The following is a 22133-nucleotide window of genomic DNA, read 5'->3' on the forward strand; positions in this document are numbered from 1 at the left end:
ATTTATAAACACAATATGTCTTTTTGAGATCTTAAAATATGTACTCAAAAATAGTTCGACTACCCCATACATTAATACCTTATTGTTAGTTCATAAAGGCTGTAACTTGCTAAAACTGTAATCTGTAAACTGACAATTCTAAAGGAATGCATTACTTAGCACAATGGTTTTCCTAATCATTATACTTTAATATTTGTAAAATGAAAATGGCAGCTATGCTGCCAATAAAATTTATATACATCTTGCTCAAAGAAGCACTATAAGTGCCAAGTGGATTTTAAGTAGAAAGCCACTTTATGATCCTATGGACCCACAAACCATTCAAAGACATTTTTCAGTATTTATTTATTTATTTTTGATAAACATTGGACACACTGAACGTGCTCTTATAACAATATCAATACTAGAGAATACTTGCTGGTCTTCCTCCATTATGGTCCCATCTATGTTTTAATATTTCCATTTTTGTCTTTAAAACTTTGGCAAAATTGTCTTTAAATCCTGACAGCTATGACTAAAATAGTTGCTCAGAGAAGAAAATAAAGCCACGTAACCAAATTAACCAAAAATGATCAGGTGTGTTAACTAATCAGGAAACTCCTCTGCAATGGAGGCATCCTTTCCAGTCTATTTGCATGTGCCCACAGTACTAAAAAGGCTGGGATAAGTCATAAGCTTGCCTGTCTTTTGGTGAAAGGTTTGCATGAAGAGTATTGCAATGAATGAAGAGGGTGGACCCCCTCAGGAGCTAAGTTTGAATGAAGTTCAAACTGTAACACTGGAACTGTAACACTGCTTACAGCTATGTTATCAGCAGAGTTTCATAAAGAATGTTAAAGCTTGCCAACAGGTCCTGCAAGGGTCGCTAATAGAAGTCAAAAAACAAAGCCATGCAGCCTTAATATCCTCCTTTCCTTAAGAACAAACTCTCAAGCATGGTTAACAGTTCACTGCATAGTCATGCATTGACCACACTGAAAAGAAACAAAAGAATGTTTGTTTCTGGATGTGTTAGAGTGAGGGTTATGAACTGTAGACAGGTGGTTTTAAATCTTTATACCTTAATAGAGTTGTTAGGAACACTGACACATTGACAGACGAAATGCAAAACAGTGAGCAAAACCCTTCATCCCTCTAAAAATATATTTTTTTAAAGTTATTTCAAATAAGCAGTATAAAAACAAGATTTAAAAAATGTTCCTTTCCATTTCCAAATTTTAACTATGTTCAAATGCGTGCATAAGCAGTACATGACTAAGACTAGCTGCAGAGGCAAATGCAGAGGTTAAATCAAACATTACAAAATAATGTAATTACACTGAGGTTTTGGCTTCACATACATTCCACATTCATAAATATGAAGCCTAACTTTTCTTGGAAGCATTAAGCTTCTTTTTGATGTAATGTCCAACTAGGATCTGTGGCCGTTGTTGGTAGCTGTGCAGGACATCATGAGAACTGCTGAGCTGGTCTCCTTTCTGCCGGTCCAGCAGTGTCACACAAACCACTGCCGCTGGAAAAGAGATGCCAAAATGAGCTTTCACAAAATTATGAGTGTGCAAATTTTTTTTTGCTTTAACACATAAATCTGTGCTATACACGCATGGATATTAGGTACTTTATTACTGTGACACCACTAGAGTAATACTACCACATTTAAAATTCCAAATGGGTCTTACATAATAAGAAAGCTGCATCCAAAACGCCATATCTCCCTTAAGAACCCTTACTTTTTAAAAAAGTGTGTAAGACTGACTTCTACTGATATGGTGATGAGCTGTCTAACACATGTGACTATTCGCAGATGCACTCCAGAGAGGCAAACTCTATGTCTGCCTCTCTAACACAGACATTCTCTACCTCGTAGGTTACTCAGTTTGCACATGGCAGCAAAAACAGAAGACTCCATCTCAATGTTGCGCACTCCTGCTGCATAGGCCTTGGCCAGGTAGTTTTGCTTGTCCTCCTCGGTGTAAGAACAGAAAGCCCCGTCCAAACGAGCTTGACCTAAAACATATGCCAGGCCCAACAATATGGTGGTGGGTGTTCACATTGCAAGAATGCAGTTGTGCTGCAATTAATGTAAAGAGGGTGAAGACAAAACACATCTTCACTACTCACAAAAAATGTTTCTCAGTTCTTGGAGTATACCAACAGCTTCAGTGATGATTACATTAAAACTAGAACTTTATTGTCCCATGTGGGTCATGAGTGAGACTAATACCTTCGTAGAAGTCCAGCGTGCACATTGTGTTAGCAATGACCGTGTCGAACTCTGCTAGATCTTTGCCGCACTGTAGCAGCTCCTCTGCAAGATCTCCATCCAGTTCGGTGCTTCTCACCACTGACTTGCCCAGGATGACTTGCTCGAAGCGGGGCAAGAATGTGGCATCCATTGGCTGCTTGGTGATCACCACTGTGCCTGGATGTAAACCTGACAAAAAGATGGATATGCCTTTGATTTGCACTTATTTACAAGTCACTTGTCCTAGCCACAATGTCCTGCACTAGAAGCTGCCTCGTCTATAATTATATGCACTTTAATGTTAAATACCACGGGTAGTCTATGTTGGGGGAGAACAAGTAACAGATGTTGCCATGTCTGTTAATTCTTTATTAAAAAAGTAGATGTGTTAAGGTCAAGAGTACCTATTCCACCAGAGGTTCCGAGGCGCACTATTGTAACATCTGTGCAGCGTGCATGGTAGAGGAGCTTGATGAGCTCATGTAACATTATCGAAATTGAGGGGATGCCCATGCCATGCTAAAACACAGAGACATTTCACTGTCAAACACAGTACACCTACAATGCACCTTAGGATGTAGTGAAGCTGCCATACACAGAGCTTTCTTTTAAAAAAGTATTCAACCCTCAAAAAAACCCCCAAAAAACTCTCACACACACAACTTGTTCAAGGCATCAAATTTGTTTGTAGAGTTTTTAATGTTGATGGTAATGACTTACACTAACAGACAGGACAGGTCCTACTTTGTACATGGCATATCGATCTGTGCTCTCACAGATGTTTGGGTACTCTGCGTTTGGAACTGCAAGACCCAGCTCTCCAGCAATGTACTCAGCGAAAGACTTCATCCTCCATGGACTACCCCCAACACACACAAACTAGGAAATAAACACGAAAAACAGTTTGGCTGTGATGCATAAGGTCATCTCAGTTAAATGATCAGTATATTCAGCTCAACATTGACAAACATTAAGCGGGTAATTATACTTGATAACAAACTATGGCGCTGTGGTAGCACATGTCACAATTCAAAAACATATCGATCTGACCGATAAACGATATAAAACTTACTTTGACATCTCCGAACTTTGCAGGAAAATTAAGCGTGCCGGTATTCAGATTGAAATGGTACAGAATATCTTCTTTCATGGAGTCCAAATGTGGATTGTTAACAAATGGGGACCTTATATAAACAAACAAACCCTTAGCAAATAGACGTTGTAACAGCCATGGTTAATAAGACGTTTGTAAGCAACTTTAATTGCGAAGTGGAGCTAGATATGGGCGTGTTGTGACCAAATCGTAAAAACTTACAGGAAGCTAAATGTTGTGCTCTTGGTCGTTCCCGGTTCCAAGGTTCAAGTTCAAGTTCGGTTTATTTGTCACATACATAGTCATACACAGTATAACGTGCAGTGAAATGGTGGTTACCACAGGTTACCACAATAACCAAATGTACAATAACCAAATGTACTTTTAAATTGTTTACTTTGAGTAAATTTGTATGTTTGAAAAATGATGTTGTCTACCTTCCGCATTTTTTTCCATTTTTCTCATCAGCAAATCCCGATGCCATTTTGTTTGTGCCGTTAAATACTCTGGGACAATACTCTGCAACACAGCGTTTTAGACCTTTATAGCATGTCAACATAAAACTGTTTAATGCTAGCAGCAACCAAATTATTTTTCTTTTATATTCTTTCACTAAACCCCCCACCCACCCAAAAAAAAAAAAAAAAAAAAATTATACGATCCGGTCGAATAGACGGTAACAAATTCATATTCACCTACACGGGTTAAAAATCCTTTACCTCACGCAACCCCACCAATGGAATTCGCCCGCATACCTGCCTTAGGTTAGTTTCCTCAAGCCGATGCTCCTTCCTCCAACCACGTCGCTATGAGCGATATTTTAAATGGACTGAAAACCTGGACTGGGGGATTTTCCGATATTGCAGCTTTAAGCTTCGACATCCGGCTGGGTCACTGGAAGATGTGACGCTACTACACAAGCATGAAGGAAGTGTACGTGGCAAGCGTGTTCTGCGCGGCCAGCGCCATACATGGTACAATAAATATGTCATTACTGCCACACATGGTACACTAAATATGTCATTACAGCCATCCACGAGAAATCAGAGAACTCACCAAGGCCTGAAATGCTGTGACCTCAAGATTGGATTATCAAGATATCATTTAGCAATTACAATATTTGCAGTCGAATTACATAACTGTCTGTGAAACAAAGACAAGGTAACAAAAATGACAGTGAATTAGTTATAGCGTTGCAGTGGTATAAAATGCTTGAAATGACAAAAAGAAAGAACCAAATAAAACACAGATGGTTTGATTACAATGTATAAAGGAAATATATTAGAAATATACCAGTTTATCAGGACCAGCACAGTATGTATTCATTTACATAATGGTGATTGGTGATAAAAAATAACCTTACTGGCTTTTCTAGAACTACTGGGTGGTCTGGTAGGAAGTCAGGTTTTTTCTTTGCCATTGGTGAGCTTGCCAACCTGATCAGCAAGTCCCTACTGTATTTATATTCTTTCTATTAGGAGCAAAAACATTGTAATGTTATTTCCCTTCACTTCCCTCCTGACCCCCCCCCCCCCCTCAGAGAGACATAAATTAATGAAAATTAGCTACATTTCTAAACACTTCCAAAGCAGTTGTACTGCAGTTTTTACAGCTACTGCACAGTTGACCGTTTGCAATTTTTGAGACTTAGCCAAACACTCTACAAAGAAGTCTTCAAAATTCCCTTTTGATTTAATGTTTCACTGTTTGTGGATGCCTCCATCAGCTTCTGTTTTCTTAGGTTCCCCATCCTGCTGATTAAAATTTAAGGCCAAAATAATCCAAAAATGGACAGATGAAACTTCTCAACAGCAAATAAGTGTTGTATTAAAACTACTATGTTGACTGATTTATAAACAGTGCAAGTCTGACAACCAAATATAGTCTCTTTGTGATAATGATAATTATAACTGAATATCCAAAGTGATACCTACCTGTCTTGGCAAGTGATTGACATTGGCTTTGAGGTTTAAGGATTTCATAAAACTGCTTCTCACTAATGGTGTTTGTCTGTCCACAATAATAAAAAAAGAGTTCTGAGAAGGGATGATAAGCAGGTATAACAGACGAAAGTGTGGCACTTCAGTGTGCTGTACTAAATTATATCGCCTTACTGGTGTGTCCGTCGTCTTGTCCGATCGCTCGGCCACTACCTCTCTGTGTTTCTCTATAGATCACAGTATGAAGCACACCAAAATTATTTCACCCCTCGCCGAACAGATCACAGTTCTTGACGCGGTACTAAAATATACTTTGCGTGCACGTCCTGCCGCCTGGCTTATTAACCTACCTTGATTTATGTTCAAACGACGCAGCGGCCTAGCCGGCTGCAGGTTTCGGATCCTCCTCCTCGACACCCCCATCCTTCACATGAAACGACGTTTGTGTCAAATCCATGCCACCTAGCCAACAACTTTATTTCATGATCGCAGTTCTCATTATCGTAGTTTTGTTAGCTAGCTAGCTACAAAGCACACAACACACACTGTAGTAATCACCATGTCCGTCGTGTCACCCTAATACAATTAAGCATGCAACAAAACTATACTTAATATTAAAACGTTTGACAAGCAGCTACAAACGTTAACGCGCAGCTTGGATGGCTAGCTATCCAAATAATCAACAGTGATTTCTACTGAGTTAAGGCGAGATGCCTTCAATTCGTATGATGGTTATTAAAATTCCGAAATTAAACAAATCGGTCTCTGAAACCAATAAGTTGATTTCGCCTAATCACAATTAAATAAGCCAGCTAACCTAGCTAACTAACTTACTACACCTTGAGAAGCTGCAATCATTAACAACTGACATTTCTGATAAGAATGCTTTTTGTTATTGTTTTTAGCTAGCTAAAATGAAACCGAATACAACGATTTAGCGGAGCTAGCTAGCGCTACGTCGCAAAACACACTCAAGAGTACGTTAAGAAACATATTCGATGTATGCTAGGTAACCATGTGGCTAGCCAACATAGCTAAGTTAGCTGATTAACTAAATGCTGCAGAAAACGATCCAAATTAACTACATTGTTTTTGCCAAGTAGCATAAGCTGTAGCGAAAGTAACATTCAGCTCGCTATCAAACCAACAGTCGATCAGTGGCATCCAGCTAGCTCACACTCATGTTTTTTTGTTGAACAAGTTAAACATTTTAAACCTGGTTACCAAAGCCATAATTCTAAAGCACGAACCACATGCTTTTCATAGAAACGCTAGCTTTAAAATCAGATGACATATCTAAAGTTTCAGCACTGTCTTACACGATATTTGCTCCATCCATTTGAACACCAAGCTCAAGTGACATAACGCTAGCTGCTCCTGTCATCTTTATGTGCTGAAAAGCACATATGTGACTGTGACATTACTAAATGATGAAACAAACCATTTGGTGTTTTATCCATTTGATGTTTTATTAATTTTAATGCCATTTTCAATGAAGAAATTGATTTTTTTTTAATTCACTATGCTCGGCATTAATAACACGCATAAATAAATACGCATTTATACGCTCGTTATATTTCTCTATGAATACGGCGTTTAACCCAACTGTAAACCTGATGTTTTGTATTCAGGTTTGCAATCTTATAATCTTATAATCTGCAGCATTGCTAATATTAGGTAAGATAATGTCACGCAACCGCCCTCAGTCCGTGACTACAACTGCCGCCTTCCCCGGCACAACCTCACCAGATCCTCATCACCAGTTTATTCATGTCACAGCTAGAGGTTTAGAGGGTACTGAACACCTTCTAATTAGACTGGCACAAGTGCTCAAAACCACCGTAGTCTCCGGACATATGTAATTCTAGTCATTTAGAAGGTCACTATTGGTTACCCATGGGGTAGTTCATGAAGATGTTTTCTTTTATACCAATGTCAAATTATTTAGTTAAGGTTTTTCAGCAAAGCTCATTGCTAATAAGTGTATAAAATCAAGGACATACCAGTACAATCTCCATAGACAAACTGGCACTGAAGAGCTACCCATTATACTGCCAGTTACTTTTAATGGTGGCACTGTCATTGGATACCAGTTTTGCCACAAGTCAATTCATGAAATTTCTGCCCTGCCAGGTATGCCCCGGTCAACGTGAAGTGCTATTATTGTGAAATTAAAGCATTTAGGAGCAACAACAGGACATGAACCAAGCAAGTAGACCAAGCAAACTCACAGAGGAGGGACGCTGAGTTCTGAAACGTGTAGAACGTCTCCAGTGTTGCGCGGCTGACTAGCATAGTTCAAAACTGCTTCTGGAAGTGACACTGAACACACTGAGGTGATTAATGTGTTCGTGGATAAATTCTATACTGCAGGGGAACAAACATTAGGTTACTAAAAATATGCTATAGCAAAAACCCATTTAAACAACGATGCCCTTAATACCACATGGTTATGTCGTATGTCAACACGTGTGTCAAAAGTACTGTTAAAATTAAGCACCAACCGCGTCTCGATTTTTGTAACAGATAAACGACAGATACGTGTCCACAGATGTTAACAGATGTGGATTAGTTGATACTTGCTTCCTGGGATACGCCTAGGGTGGCTGTCAGCCAGACTACTTACGTGCACTAGCCACTTAATTAAAATCAGCAACGGTGTGCCGTCATTTGAACTAGGCTACACGCCGCAGTTCACCAACTACCATGTTGATCAGCGGTCCCTTTACGCACTGGATCACATCACGATCACTTACATTAATTCAGTCATTTACATCTTTGTCATGTGTTACATTTTACAGTCACGAGAGGAAACGGATGAGTTTCCATGCTTTGCTATATTTCTCTGAATGATATGTTATATTATAGGCATATGCTATATTCCTCTCCGGTATGTTACCTAGAACCTCATTACTGAATTCTTGGATATGACTTTGGTAGCCAAACATTTAATCAACACTGAGGTACTGGCATGATTGTGCGTTCTGAGCTGGTAGTTTGTCGCATAATAGTTGTTGCCATTTTTACACGAGTCAGCCTCGCTGCTGAGTTTAGAGTGAACTGCCACTCAAAACTGTCCAGCCAAATATGCGTAACAAAGCTATAGACTCGTAACTGTATATCTAGCCTGATGCTTCTGATGAATTGGAGGTGAGTGTACGATTTAGGACACTTAATGGGCTTATAAAAAGCAAAGCTGAATAATTGAGATTTAAGTTGTAAAATAGAATATGCTGAGTTCTGATAGCAGATATTTTAATAATGTCTAAAAAAATGCTTTTTTCATCTATTACTGCTCTAAATAACGTGAAAGATTTACTGCAGCTGTCTGTCATAATAACATTAATTAGCCAATGCTTGTAAATAGCTGTTTCCAGATTAGAAACACCTCCATATGACCATATTCTCAAGTACAGTGTGGTTGTATTACAATGCATTGCAATAACTGTATTATTTCAGTTATTGCAATGCATTGTTATAACATAAAATATATAACATCATATACAAAACAAAGAACATTAAAAGTAGATATATGATACATATGTACTGCTTTGAAAGGAGATAACATGCTCGACCTTTAATCAGGAATAAGGCTTTAAGATCAGCATCACCAAATACATTAATGGTTCATGTGAAATGGCTGGAAAAAAAAAAAGGTTTATCTAATTAAAAAGAGTTTTTTCTTTCCAGTGTGGACAATGTGACCACCTTATGGGCAGAAAAATAGATTTTAACATTTTTTCCAATGTCTACATTTCCATCCATATTACAAATACCTACTACAGTTTAAACCTTACCTTATAACAACAGTAAATATGTGGAATGTTCTAATCCATTTATTTCTTATCAAGTTACAGGACTATATTAATCTTTTTTGTGTCAGAAAATCATTTTGTAAATATTCAGATTGTGTGTGTGTGAGTGTATGTGTGTGTGTGTGTGTGTGTGTGTGTGTGGTGCAAAAGGCAAAATCACAGACCGCTGGCCAGGATGTTACTTTTAATCAGAAGATGATGGGAGAAAGGAGAGAAAGATGGAAGGAAAAAGTAAGAAGCAAAAATGGGGTGTTGGAGTGTTAACAGAGTCTTCCTAAAGCAAGATACAATAATTAAAACACCCTAAAATTGCTTTGCAAAATGCAAATGCAATAACATCCTCACCAAATTTTAAAAATCAGTTATTCCAAATAAAATAAACCCTAAATGCAGAAAACATTTTATAGTCAGTATGTCCCTATTTGAAAGACAGCAAAAATGATATTTTAATCAAATAGAAAGAACAAAATGAGTGTCACCAAAATTAATTACTTAACAGATTTCTTAATCAACAGAGTCCTTATAAACTGCTCTGTGTTAATGAATCCCCGGACCAAATTCTACACAAATACAACCTTTATTTTCCTGGTACCAATGGGTCTTCCATTTAATTCTTGAACAGCAGTGACTGCCTCACTGTGGGTTTCAAATACAACAGTTGCAGAACCAACAGGCACTCCACTTCTATCACACTGTAATGAGACTGATCCAGGAATGACTCTGTACCCATAGCAGAAGTCATAGATTTCATCGATTCTTATCTGAGAAGGTAGATTGAGCAATTTAAGACAGGTGGGCCCATCAAATTGCTGGTCAGGTGGTTCATAATGTGGTCCACGTGTTCCGTGTCTATAAGCATCGGGGCTTTCAAGATGACCGAAAGGACCTTTGTTTCCACGTCCATAGTGGGGCCCATCTGCCATTACACGATCATCTACATGCATTCGGGCACGAGAGAAAAAAGACGAGTTTCCATATTTCGTTTTATTCCTCTGAACATTCCTCTCTGGCATGTTGCCTATTACCTCATTTCTGAATTCTTGCGTCTGAGCCAAGGTGATGCATTTCAGCATAACTTCTGATCCAAGAAACCTTCGCCCGTTCAAAGACTGTGCCGTTATAGCCTCTTTTTCTGTTGGGAAGATCACTAAAGCCTCACCAAGACCAGCTCCCCTCTCATCCTGAAGCAGGACAACCGTATTGTCTGAGAGTTGGAATCCATGAAAGAAATCCATGATCTCTACTTTACGGACATCAAAAGGCAGATTGCGAACGTACAGGCATCTCCTTTCTGAGTCATAAGCACTTTTTTGTGATCGTTCAGATGACCTACTGGACCTTCTGCTATCTCCTCTTGAATCAGCAGAGGATTCCAATATGGCAACCATCTTTTCTTTGGAGATAGGAGAAACATAGACGGTCCTTTGGAAAAATGTTTCTTTATGATGAGCTAATCCAGAACAGTAGTCCATCAGATTTCTAAACACCACAACTGCTGATTTGGTCCTATCACTGTTCTTATCAACAAAAATAATGATCTGATCGTCCTTCACACAAACAGGATGCAGCATGGCTTTTATGTCCCTCTTTTCAATGGAATACGAGAGGTTTTCATACAGCACACAGTACTCGTCATCAGAAGGGGAACTTGATCGTGATTGAGATCGAATGGGAGAGCGAGATCTTGCACGGTCTGATAAATATTTTCTCTGACCGGCACCTTCTAGTCTAATAGAACCCCCAGCATCCACCCACTGATCCTCTGAGCAACACATTATTCTGATGTAACGTGGACCAATGTATTGTCGGTCCCTCTTGAGTCCTTCTTTGGCATCCTCTCTGGTTGCGAATTTGACCAAACCACACCCATTAAACATTCCACGGTGGTTTCTCAAAAATATTACGTCATCAATTTGCAAACCGTTAAAAAACAGGCGGACGTCCTCCTTCGTTGCTGAGAATGGCATTCCAGACAAGTTCAAATAAAGACCACCTGCATTCAATGCCCCATCGCCAATCTGACTTTGAGAATCATTCAAAGAACGTGGGGATGTTCTTTTCCCCATGTTCTGATGATCTCCTCTTCGCATGTCTATTCTCATGTCCTCATTTAATAAGGGTGGTCTTCCATCTGCTGCAGGCCTTTTGACACCCTCCTTATAAAACTTCTTGACATTTGTTTCAGACTTCCTTGTGCTTTCCTCTAGAACCTTCTGCATCTCCGACTTGCTACTCAAAAGCAAGTTAACAGGGGAACCTTTGATGCATCCCCCAGAGCGTGTCATTGCTCGTCTCGCATCTTCATCAGATGCAAATATTATAAAAGCTTCCTCAAGGTCTCCACCAATTATATGAACTCCACCATCAGGTATTCTAAGGCCAGTGAAGAAATTGCGAATGTCCTCAGAACCAGCAGTGATTCTGAGTCCCTGTAAGCGGATGACCACCGCCATGATGAAGTACACACAACAGCACCTGTAGACAAAAGGGGTACATATGGTGTTATCCCTGTCATGGCCATGGCCCACCATGTCACAGTGTTCAAGGTCTTCCAATTCCAAACCCAATGGTTATTAATGGACCCTGCAGTAAGCATTAACATCAATGCAAGGACTATGATGATGCCAACAACACCTCACTTATCATCTGACATTCAGTTCTCTAGATCATGTATTTTTATGACGCTCTGCCTTAACAATTGAAGCTTGCAATTAAAACTCCGTGCAGCGTGTGCTGTCCAGACTTTGTAACAATTTGTATGCTGTCCGTTTCCACCCAGTCATGCTCTGAACAGCCACAATGTCAGAATCTTCATACTGTAACATTAAAAATGCACCACAGTACCCAGAATACTTAACGTCAATGTCCTGCAGCTTCCCGTTAAAAACCCGTTGGAAACACGAACTGTCCAGTCCACAATCAGCAAATAAACCGATTTGTACAACAAATGTAATTCATATGAATCAACAAAATTTCCATGAAGAATATGTTCACAAACGAGCTTAGGGTGTCATTTTATGTCTTGCAGAAGACATCACCACAAGCATTGACCAGATCGAGAAGCACATCGACCTTTGACGCCAACATCAGACTCGAATATCTGTACTGTCAGCTACAACCACAGTCGTGAAAGATGACGAAATGAAGTCCAAAATAACGGAAAACACGAAACAGAACGCCACCAGGTGAACAAAGGCTTTTAAGATGAAACCCGACATCATCAACAAGCAGCACTTTCCACCAGAAATCAAGCACATAAAAAAGATCTTATATTGGACACATCTGAAACCTGAAGGGCCGTTTTTTGGAAGCTAGCTAGCTAACAATGACCTCAAAATAACTAGGTTAGCAAACAATACGACGGCGGAAGTCAGCTTCTCCACAAAGACCATTTTCGTGGGTTCCAAGTCAAATCACTTGCATCGATCCATCCAATCGTCTGTGATACTGATGAAGGAAAACACTTCTAATGTTAATTATATGAACAATAGTCATCACAAACCCCCACCATTTATATCGTGAAACAAAACTCCCGCAAGCTACGCAGCCGCTAAGTTAGCCAACGTTAGCTTGCTAGCAGCCTACACAGCACGGTCAAGAGAAAGAAAAATCTATTTTACAGCAAACACAAACATCAAATTAAAACATTTTACAATAATTTATAAACACAATATGGCTTTTTGAGATCTTAAAATATGTACTCAAAAATAGTTCGACTACCCCATACATTAATACCTTATTGTTAGTTCATAAAGGCTGTAACTTGCTAAAACTGTAATCTGTAAACTGACAATTCTAAAGGAATGCATTACTTAGCACAATGGTTTTCCTAATCATTATACTTTAATATTTGTAAAATGAAAATGGCAGCTATGCTGCCAATAAAATTTATATACATCTTGCTCAAAGAAGCACTATAAGTGCCAAGTGGATTTTAAGTAGAAAGCCACTTTATGATCCTATGGACCCACAAACCATTCAAAGACATTTTTCAGTATTTATTTATTTATTTTTGATAAACATTGGACACACTGAACGTGCTCTTATAACAATATCAATACTAGAGAATACTTGCTGGTTAACAGTTCACTGCATAGTCATGCATTGACCACACTGAAAAGAAACAAAAGAATGTTTGTTTCTGGATGTGTTAGAGTGAGGGTTATGAACTGTAGACAGGTGGTTTTAAATCTTTATACCTTAATAGAGTTGTTAGGAACACTGACACATTGACAGACGAAATGCAAAACAGTGAGCAAAACCCTTCATCCCTCTAAAAATATATTTTTTTAAAGTTATTTCAAATAAGCAGTATAAAAACAAGATTTAAAAAATGTTCCTTTCCATTTCCAAATTTTAACTATGTTCAAATGCGTGCATAAGCAGTACATGACTAAGACTAGCTGCAGAGGCAAATGCAGAGGTTAAATCAAACATTACAAAATAATGTAATTACACTGAGGTTTTGGCTTCACATACATTCCACATTCATAAATATGAAGCCTAACTTTTCTTGGAAGCATTAAGCTTCTTTTTGATGTAATGTCCAACTAGGATCTGTGGCCGTTGTTGGTAGCTGTGCAGGACATCATGAGAACTGCTGAGCTGGTCTCCTTTCTGCCGGTCCAGCAGTGTCACACAAACCACTGCCGCTGGAAAAGAGATGCCAAAATGAGCTTTCACAAAATTATGAGTGTGCAAATTTTTTTTTGCTTTAACACATAAATCTGTGCTATACACGCATGGATATTAGGTACTTTATTACTGTGACACCACTAGAGTAATACTACCACATTTAAAATTCCAAATGGGTCTTACATAATAAGAAAGCTGCATCCAAAACGCCATATCTCCCTTAAGAACCCTTACTTTTTAAAAAAGTGTGTAAGACTGACTTCTACTGATATGGTGATGAGCTGTCTAATACATGTGACTATTCGCAGATGCACTCCAGAGAGGCAAACTCTATGTCTGCCTCTCTAACACAGACATTCTCTACCTCGTAGGTTACTCAGTTTGCACATGGCAGCAAAAACAGAAGACTCCATCTCAATGTTGCGCACTCCTGCTGCATAGGCCTTGGCCAGGTAGTTTTGCTTGTCCTCCTCGGTGTAAGAACAGAAAGCCCCGTCCAAACGAGCTTGACCTAAAACATATGCCAGGCCCAACAATATGGTGGTGGGTGTTCACATTGCAAGAATGCAGTTGTGCTGCAATTAATGTAAAGAGGGTGAAGACAAAACACATCTTCACTACTCACAAAAAATGTTTCTCAGTTCTTGGAGTATACCAACAGCTTCAGTGATGATTACATTAAAACTAGAACTTTATTGTCCCATGTGGGTCATGAGTGAGACTAATACCTTCGTAGAAGTCCAGCGTGCACATTGTGTTAGCAATGACCGTGTCGAACTCTGCTAGATCTTTGCCGCACTGTAGCAGCTCCTCTGCAAGATCTCCATCCAGTTCGGTGCTTCTCACCACTGACTTGCCCAGGATGACTTGCTCGAAGCGGGGCAAGAATGTGGCATCCATTGGCTGCTTGGTGATCACCACTGTGCCTGGATGTAAACCTGACAAAAAGATGGATATGCCTTTGATTTGCACTTATTTACAAGTCACTTGTCCTAGCCACAATGTCCTGCACTAGAAGCTGCCTCGTCTATAATTATATGCACTTTAATGTTAAATACCACGGGTAGTCTATGTTGGGGGAGAACAAGTAACAGATGTTGCCATGTCTGTTAATTCTTTATTAAAAAAGTAGATGTGTTAAGGTCAAGAGTACCTATTCCACCAGAGGTTCCGAGGCGCACTATTGTAACATCAGTGCAGCGTGCATGGTAGAGGAGCTTGATGAGCTCATGTAACATTATCGAAATTGAGGGGATGCCCATGCCATGCTAAAACACAGAGACATTTCACTGTCAAACACAGTACACCTTCAATGCACCTTAGGATGTAGTGAAGCTGCCATACACAGAGCTTTCTTTTAAAAAAGTATTCAACCCTCAAAAAAAAAAAAAAAAAAACTCTCACACACACAGCTTGTTCAAGGCATCAAATTTGTTTGTAGAGTTTTTAATGTTGATGGTAATGACTTACACTAACAGACAGGACAGGTCCTACTTTGTACATGGCATATCGATCTGTGCTCTCACAGATGTTTGGGTACTCTGCGTTTGGAACTGCAAGACCCAGCTCTCCAGCAATGTACTCAGCGAAAGACTTCATCCTCCATGGACTACCCCCAACACACACAAACTAGGAAATAAACACGAAAAACAGTTTGGCTGTGATGCATAAGGTCATCTCAGTTAAATGATCAGTATATTCAGCTCAACATTGACAAACATTAAGCGGGTAATTATACTTGATAACAAACTATGGCGCTGTGGTAGCACATGTCACAATTCAAAAACATATCGATCTGACCGATAAACGATATAAAACTTACTTTGACATCTCCGAACTTTGCAGGAAAATTAAGCGTGCCGGTATTCAGATTGAAATGGTACAGAATATCTTCTTTCATGGAGTCCAAATGTGGATTGTTAACAAATGGGGACCTTATATAAACAAACAAACCCTTAGCAAATAGACGTTGTAACAGCCATGGTTAATAAGACGTTTGTAAGCAACTTTAATTGCGAAGTGGAGCTAGATATGGGCGTGTTGTGACCAAATCGTAAAAACTTACAGGAAGCTAAATGTTGTGCTCTTGGTCGTTCCCGGTTCCAAGGTTCAAGTTCAAGTTCGGTTTATTTGTCACATACATAGTCATACACAGTATAACGTGCAGTGAAATGGTGGTTACCACAGGTTACCACAATAACCAAATGTACAATAACCAAATGTACTTTTAAATTGTTTACTTTGAGTAAATTTGTATGTTTGAAAAATGATGTTGTCTACCTTCCGCATTTTTTTCCATTTTTCTCATCAGCAAATCCCGATGCCATTTTGTTTGTGCCGTTAAATACTCTGGGACAATACTCTGCAACACAGCGTTTTAGACCTTTATAGCATGTCAACATAAAACTGTTTAATGCTAGCAGCAACCAAATTATTTTTCTTTTATATTCTTTCACTAAACCCCCCACCCACCCAAAAAAAAAAAAAAAAAAAATTTATACGATCCGGTCGAATAGACGGTAACAAATTCATATTCACCTACACGGGTTAAAAATCCTTTACCTCACGCAACCCCACCAATGGAATTCGCCCGCATACCTGCCTTAGGTTAGTTTCCTCAAGCCGATGCTCCTTCCTCCAACCACGTCGCTATGAGCGATATTTTAAATGGACTGAAAACCTGGACTGGGGGATTTTCCGATATTGCAGCTTTAAGCTTCGACATCCGGCTGGGTCACTGGAAGATGTGACGCTACTACACAAGCATGAAGGAAGTGTACGTGGCAAGCGTGTTCTGCGCGGCCAGCGCCATACATGGTACAGTAAATATGTCATTACGGCCACACATGGTACACTACATATGTCATTACAGCCATCCACGAGAAATCAGAGAACTCACCAAGGCCTGAAATGCTGTGACCTCAAGATTGGATTATCAAGATATCACTTAGCACTTACAATATTTGCAGTCGAATTACATAACTGTCTGTGAAACAAAGACAAGGTAACAAAAATGACAGTGAATTAGTTATAGCGTTGCAGTGGTATAAGATGCTTGAAATGACAAAAAGAAAGAACCAAATAAAACGTGTGTACGAAATATGCATTACAGTACTGTTAAGTCAACCACAGTAAATAATTCTGTTGAAACTACAAAGGTTGTGAAACTGTCACACTAACTTGATTCTTCGCTTTATAACCAAGTGGAATTTCACAAGTGAAAGTGAAATTAAATTTCTCAACTGTTTGTGTAAGGCATTTTGAACTTGTCATTTCAAGTTTGTTCCAAAAGCCCTAATGAGACACTGAGAAACATACATCCACAAATACATACAAATAACGCACATTACTCAAAGAAGAACAAATAAAGACTTTCAAGATAAAACAATGATTTAATTACTGAAATTATAATCTTCTTTGCTTTTCATTTTAAACCCAGAGGTGGACCAATCTGCTGAAATGCCAGTGTGTGAAGAATCCTTGATCAGGCAGTGTTAGACATACAAAAACAAACACATTCATGTATTATTTGTAGTGTAAGCAAAAGCAGTTAAATAATGCAAAGGTAAAAAAAAAAATTTCACTAAATGATAACATTTAATGTCAATTAAAGAAGTCTGCACATATTCATTTAAATTAAAACATGCTCCTGTGAACCACGTGATCACACATTGCTTTACATCAACATTCAGCTGATACTGCCTGTCAAGTACAATTGGTTTGGTTTGCCTGAAGAAGAAATGATCTGGAGCTTGGAATGTGCAAACATAAAATACAACTCAAAGTCAACAAGCACAAAGACCGCAGACCAGATAATCACACTCACTTCACAACTAGCAGAAAGAATGTTGAGGAACAAGTGAATATCACTGTTTGGAGTGGGCTAGTAACCGCAGACAAAAACCACCTTCAGCGCCCTGTCTTTAACAAAAATAAATAAATTAAAAATAAAATAAAAACCACAGTCTCCAACAGCTATTTACACTTCTCTCGCTCTCGTGATGACACTAAAACAACAAAAGCTGTTTATTCTTTCCACTTACATGTCCAGGTTATTGTTAAAGTTGTTCAGAAACACATCTTGGTGCCTCTGTGAAACAGAACAGTAAAATGTAGTTTATATGGGAGGAACATTACATTGCATACACAGATGGTTTGATTACAATGTATAAAGGAAATATATTAGAAATATACCAGTTTATCAGGACCAGCACAGTATGTATTCATTTACATAATGGTGATTGGTGATAAAAAATAACCTTACTGGCTTTTCTAGAACTACTGGGTGGTCTGGTAGGAAGTCAGGTTTTTTCTTTGCCATTGGTGAGCTTGCCAACCTGATCAGCAAGTCCCTACTGTATGATATTCTTTCTATTAGGAGCAAAAACATTGTAATGTTATTTCCCTTCACTTCCCTCCTGACCCCCCCCCCCCTCAGAGAGACATAAATTAATGAAAATTAGCTACATTTCTAAACACTTCCAAAGCAATTGTACTGCAGTTTTTACTGCTACTGCACAGTTGACCGTTTGCAATTTTTGAGACTTAGCCAAACACTCTACAAAGAAGTCTTCAAAATTCCCTTTTGATTTAATGTTTCACTGTTTGTGGATGCCTCCATCAGCTTCTGTTTTCTTAGGTTCCCCATCCTGCTGATTACTAAATAATTTAAGGCCAAAATAATCCAAAAATGGACAGATGAAACTTCTCAACAGCAAATAAGTGTTGTATTAAAACTACTATGTTGACTGATTTATAAACAGTGCAAGTCTGACAACCAAATATAGTCTCTTTGTGATAATGATAATTATAACTGAATATCCAAAGTGATACCTACCTGTCTTGGCAAGTGATTGACATTGGCTTTGAGGTTTAAGGATTTCATAAAACTGCTTCTCACTAATGGTGTTTGTCTGTCCACAATAATAAAAAAAGAGTTCTGAGAAGGGATGATAAGCAGGTATAACAGACGAAAGTGTGGCACTTCAGTGTGCTGTACTAAATTATATCGCCTTACTGGTGTGTCCGTCGTCTTGTCCGATCGCTCGGCCACTACCTCTCTGTGTTTCTCTATAGATCACAGTATGAAGCACACCAAAATTATTTCACCCCTCGCCGAACAGATCACAGTTCTTGACGCGGTACTAAAATATACTTTGCGTGCACGTCCTGCCGCCTGGCTTATTAACCTACCTTGATTTATGTTCAAACGACGCAGCGGCCTAGCCGGCTGCAGGTTTCGGATCCTCCTCCTCGACACCCCCATCCTTCACATGAAACGACGTTTGTGTCAAATCCATGCCACCAGCCAACAACTTTATTTCATGATCGCAGTTCTCATTATCGTAGTTTTGTTAGCTAGCTAGCTACAAAGCACACAACACACACTGTAGTAATCACCATGTCCGTCGTGTCACCCTAATACAATTAAGCATGCAACAAAACTATACTTAATATTAAAACGTTTGACAAGCAGCTACAAACGTTAACGCGCAGCTTGGATGGCTAGCTATCCAAATAATCAACAGTGATTTCTACTGAGTTAAGGCGAGATGCCTTCAATTCGTATGATGGTTATTAAAATTCCGAAATTAAACAAATCGGTCTTTGAAACCAATAAGTTGATTTCGCCTAATCACAATTAAATAAGCCAGCTAACCTAGCTAACTAACTTACTACACCTTGAGAAGCTGCAATCATTAACAACTGACATTTCTGATAAGAATGCTTTTTGTTATTGTTTTTAGCTAGCTAAAATGAAACCGAATACAACGATTTAGCGGAGCTAGCTAGCGCTACGTCGCAAAACACACTCAAGAGTACGTTAAGAAACATATTCGATGTATGCTAGGTAACCATGTGGCTAGCCAACATAGCTAAGTTAGCTGATTAACTAAATGCTGCAGAAAACGATCCAAATTAACTACATTGTTTTTGCCAAGTAGCATAAGCTGTAGCGAAAGTAACATTCAGCTCGCTATCAAACCAACAGTCGATCAGTGGCATCCAGCTAGCTCACACTCATGTTTTTTTGTTGAACAAGTTAAACATTTTAAACCTGGTTACCAAAGCCATAATTCTAAAGCACGAACCACATGCTTTTCATAGAAACGCTAGCTTTAAAATCAGATGACATATCTAAAGTTTCAGCACTGTCTTACACGATATTTGCTCCATCCATTTGAACACCAAGCTCAAGTGACATAACGCTAGCTGCTCCTGTCATCTTTATGTGCTGAAAAGCACATATGTGACTGTGACATTACTAAATGATGAAACAAACCATTTGGTGTTTTATCCATTTGATGTTTTATTAATTTTAATGCCATTTTCAATGAAGAAATTGATTTTTTTTAATTCACTATGCTCGGCATTAATAACACGCATAAATAAATACGCATTTATACGCTCGTTATATTTCTCTATGAATACGGCGTTTAACCCAACTGTAAACCTGATGTTTTGTATTCAGGTTTGCAATCTTATAATCTTATAATCTGCAGCATTGCTAATATTAGGTAAGATAATGTCACGCAACCGCCCTCAGTCCGTGACTACAACTGCCGCCTTCCCCGGCACAACCTCACCAGATCCTCATCACCAGTTTATTCATGTCACAGCTAGAGGTTTAGAGGGTACTGAACACCTTCTAATTAGACTGGCACAAGTGCTCAAAACCACCGTAGTCTCCGGACATATGTAATTCTAGTCATTTCGAAGGTCACTGTTGGTTACCCATGGGGTAGTTCATGAAGATGTTTTCTTTTATACCAATGTCAAATTATTTAGTTAAGGTTTTTCAGCAAAGCTCATTGCTAATAAGTGTATAAAATCAAGGACATACCAGTACAATCTCCATAGACAAACTGGCACTGAAGAGCTACCCATTATACTGCCAGTTACTTTTAATGGTGGCACTGTCATTGGATACCAGTTTTGCCACAAGTCAATTCATGAAATTTCTGCCCTGCCAGGTATGCCCCGGTCAACGTGAAGTGCTATTATTGTGAAATTAAAGCATTTAGGAGCAACAACAGGACATGAACCAAGCAAGTAGACCAAGCAAACTCACAGAGGAGGGACGCTGAGTTCTGAAACGTGTAGAACGTCTCCAGTGTTGCGCGGCTGACTACATAGTTCAAAACTGCTTCTGGAAGTGACACTGAACACACTGAGGTGATTAATGTGTTCGTGGATAAATTCTATACTGCAGGGGAACAAACATTAGGTTACTAAAAATATGCTATAGCAAAAACCCATTTAAACAACGATGCCCTTAATACCACATGGTTATGTCGTATGTCAACACGTGTGTCAAAAGTACTGTTAAAATTAAGCACCAACCGCGTCTCGATTTTTGTAACAGATAAACGACAGATACGTGTCCACAGATGTTAACAGATGTGGATTAGTTGATACTTGCTTCCTGGGATACGCCCAGGGTGGCTGTCAGCCAGACTACTTACGTGCACTAGCCACTTAATTAAAATCAGCTACGGTGTGCCGTCATTTGAACTAGGCTACACGCCGCAGTTCACCAACTACCATGTTGATCAGCGGTCCCTTTACGCACTGGATCACATCACGATCACTTACATTAATTCAGTCATTTACATCTTTGTCATGTGTTACATTTTACAGTCACGAGAGGAAACGGATGAGTTTCCATGCTTTGCTATATTTCTCTGAATGATATGTTATATTATAGGCATATGCTATATTCCTCTCCGGTATGTTACCTAGAACCTCATTACTGAATTCTTGGATATGACTTTGGTAGCCAAACATTTAATCAACACTGAGGTACTGGCATGATTGTGCGTTCTGAGCTGGTAGTTTGTCGCATAATAGTTGTTGCCATTTTTACACGAGTCAGCCTCGCTGCTGAGTTTAGAGTGAACTGCCACTCAAAACTGTCCAGCCAAATATGCGTAACAAAGCTATAGACTCGTAACTGTATATCTAGCCTGATGCTTCTGATGAATTGGAGGTGAGTGTACGATTTAGGACACTTAATGGGCTTATAAAAAGCAAAGCTGAATAATTGAGATTTAAGTTGTAAAATAGAATATGCTGAGTTCTGATAGCAGATATTTTAATAATGTCTAAAAAAATGCTTTTTTCATCTATTACTGCTCTAAATAACGTGAAAGATTTACTGCAGCTGTCTGTCATAATAACATTAATTAGCCAATGCTTGTAAATAGCTGTTTCCAGATTAGAAACACCTGCATATGACCATATTCTCAAGTACAGTGTGGTTGTATTACAATGCATTGCAATAACTGTATTATTTCAGTTATTGCAATGCATTGTTATAACATAAAATATATAACATCATATACAAAACAAAGAACATTAAAAGTAGATATATGATACATATGTACTGCTTTGAAAGGAGATAA

The 22133-nt window shown here is 38.8% G+C and overlaps 4 protein-coding genes across 13 annotated transcripts; all 4 read right to left on the bottom strand.

Moving 5' to 3' along the window:
• Window positions 1-681: 681 nt before the first annotated feature.
• LOC118242175 (uridine phosphorylase 1-like) lies at window positions 682-4242 on the bottom strand. Of its 4 annotated transcripts, none has more exons than XM_035531101.1 (8): window positions 4098-4242; window positions 3776-3857; window positions 3318-3429; window positions 2966-3124; window positions 2650-2764; window positions 2225-2434; window positions 1861-2007; window positions 682-1513 (listed from the first exon to the last, which is right to left on the bottom strand). In XM_035531101.1, exons 2-8 carry the CDS (start codon window positions 3820-3822, stop codon window positions 1365-1367), a joined length of 939 nt encoding a protein of 312 aa, XP_035386994.1. In that variant the 5' UTR covers window positions 3823-3857; window positions 4098-4242; the 3' UTR covers window positions 682-1364. The 4 variants fall into 4 exon arrangements, with proteins under 4 accessions (XP_035386994.1, XP_035386993.1, XP_035386996.1 ...); XM_035531100.1 differs by having other exon boundaries at window positions 4094-4242; XM_035531103.1 differs by having other exon boundaries at window positions 3561-3857; window positions 4094-4242.
• A 5018-nt stretch (window positions 4243-9260) lies between these two features.
• LOC118242174 (RNA-binding protein 12B-like) lies at window positions 9261-11575 on the bottom strand. Its single transcript, XM_035531095.1, has one exon. The coding sequence runs from the start codon at window positions 11544-11546 to the stop codon at window positions 9654-9656; it is 1893 nt and encodes a 630-aa protein (XP_035386988.1). The 5' UTR covers window positions 11547-11575; the 3' UTR covers window positions 9261-9653.
• A 1676-nt stretch (window positions 11576-13251) lies between these two features.
• On the bottom strand, window positions 13252-16475 carry LOC113569356 (uridine phosphorylase 1-like). 4 transcript variants are annotated; one of them, XM_035531097.1, is made up of 8 exons: window positions 16331-16475; window positions 16009-16090; window positions 15551-15662; window positions 15199-15357; window positions 14882-14996; window positions 14457-14666; window positions 14093-14239; window positions 13252-13745 (listed from the first exon to the last, which is right to left on the bottom strand). In XM_035531097.1, the coding sequence occupies exons 2-8, from the start codon at window positions 16053-16055 to the stop codon at window positions 13597-13599; spliced, it is 939 nt and encodes a 312-aa protein (XP_035386990.1). In that variant the 5' UTR covers window positions 16056-16090; window positions 16331-16475; the 3' UTR covers window positions 13252-13596. The 4 variants fall into 4 exon arrangements, with proteins under 4 accessions (XP_035386990.1, XP_035386989.1, XP_035386992.1 ...); XM_035531096.1 differs by having other exon boundaries at window positions 16327-16475; XM_035531099.1 differs by having other exon boundaries at window positions 15794-16090; window positions 16327-16475.
• Window positions 16476-17106: 631 nt separating this feature from the next.
• Window positions 17107-21150, bottom strand: LOC118242176 (uncharacterized protein C8orf88-like). Of its 4 annotated transcripts, XM_035531106.1 has the most exons (9): window positions 21073-21150; window positions 20801-20935; window positions 18922-18995; window positions 18746-18798; window positions 18566-18641; window positions 17993-18099; window positions 17772-17818; window positions 17555-17649; window positions 17144-17207 (listed from the first exon to the last, which is right to left on the bottom strand). In XM_035531106.1, the coding sequence occupies exons 3-8, from the start codon at window positions 18992-18994 to the stop codon at window positions 17595-17597; spliced, it is 411 nt and encodes a 136-aa protein (XP_035386999.1). In that variant the 5' UTR covers window position 18995; window positions 20801-20935; window positions 21073-21150; the 3' UTR covers window positions 17144-17207; window positions 17555-17594. The 4 variants fall into 4 exon arrangements, with proteins under 4 accessions (XP_035386998.1, XP_035386999.1, XP_035387000.1 ...); XM_035531107.1 differs by lacking the exon at window positions 21073-21150 and having other exon boundaries at window positions 20801-20995; XM_035531104.1 differs by lacking the exons at window positions 20801-20935; window positions 21073-21150 and adding an exon at window positions 19890-19931.
• Window positions 21151-22133: the final 983 nt, after the last annotated feature.

Source organism: Electrophorus electricus, chromosome 10 (assembly GCF_013358815.1).
Source record: "Electrophorus electricus isolate fEleEle1 chromosome 10, fEleEle1.pri, whole genome shotgun sequence".
Taxonomy (NCBI): Eukaryota; Metazoa; Chordata; class Actinopteri; order Gymnotiformes; family Gymnotidae; genus Electrophorus; species Electrophorus electricus.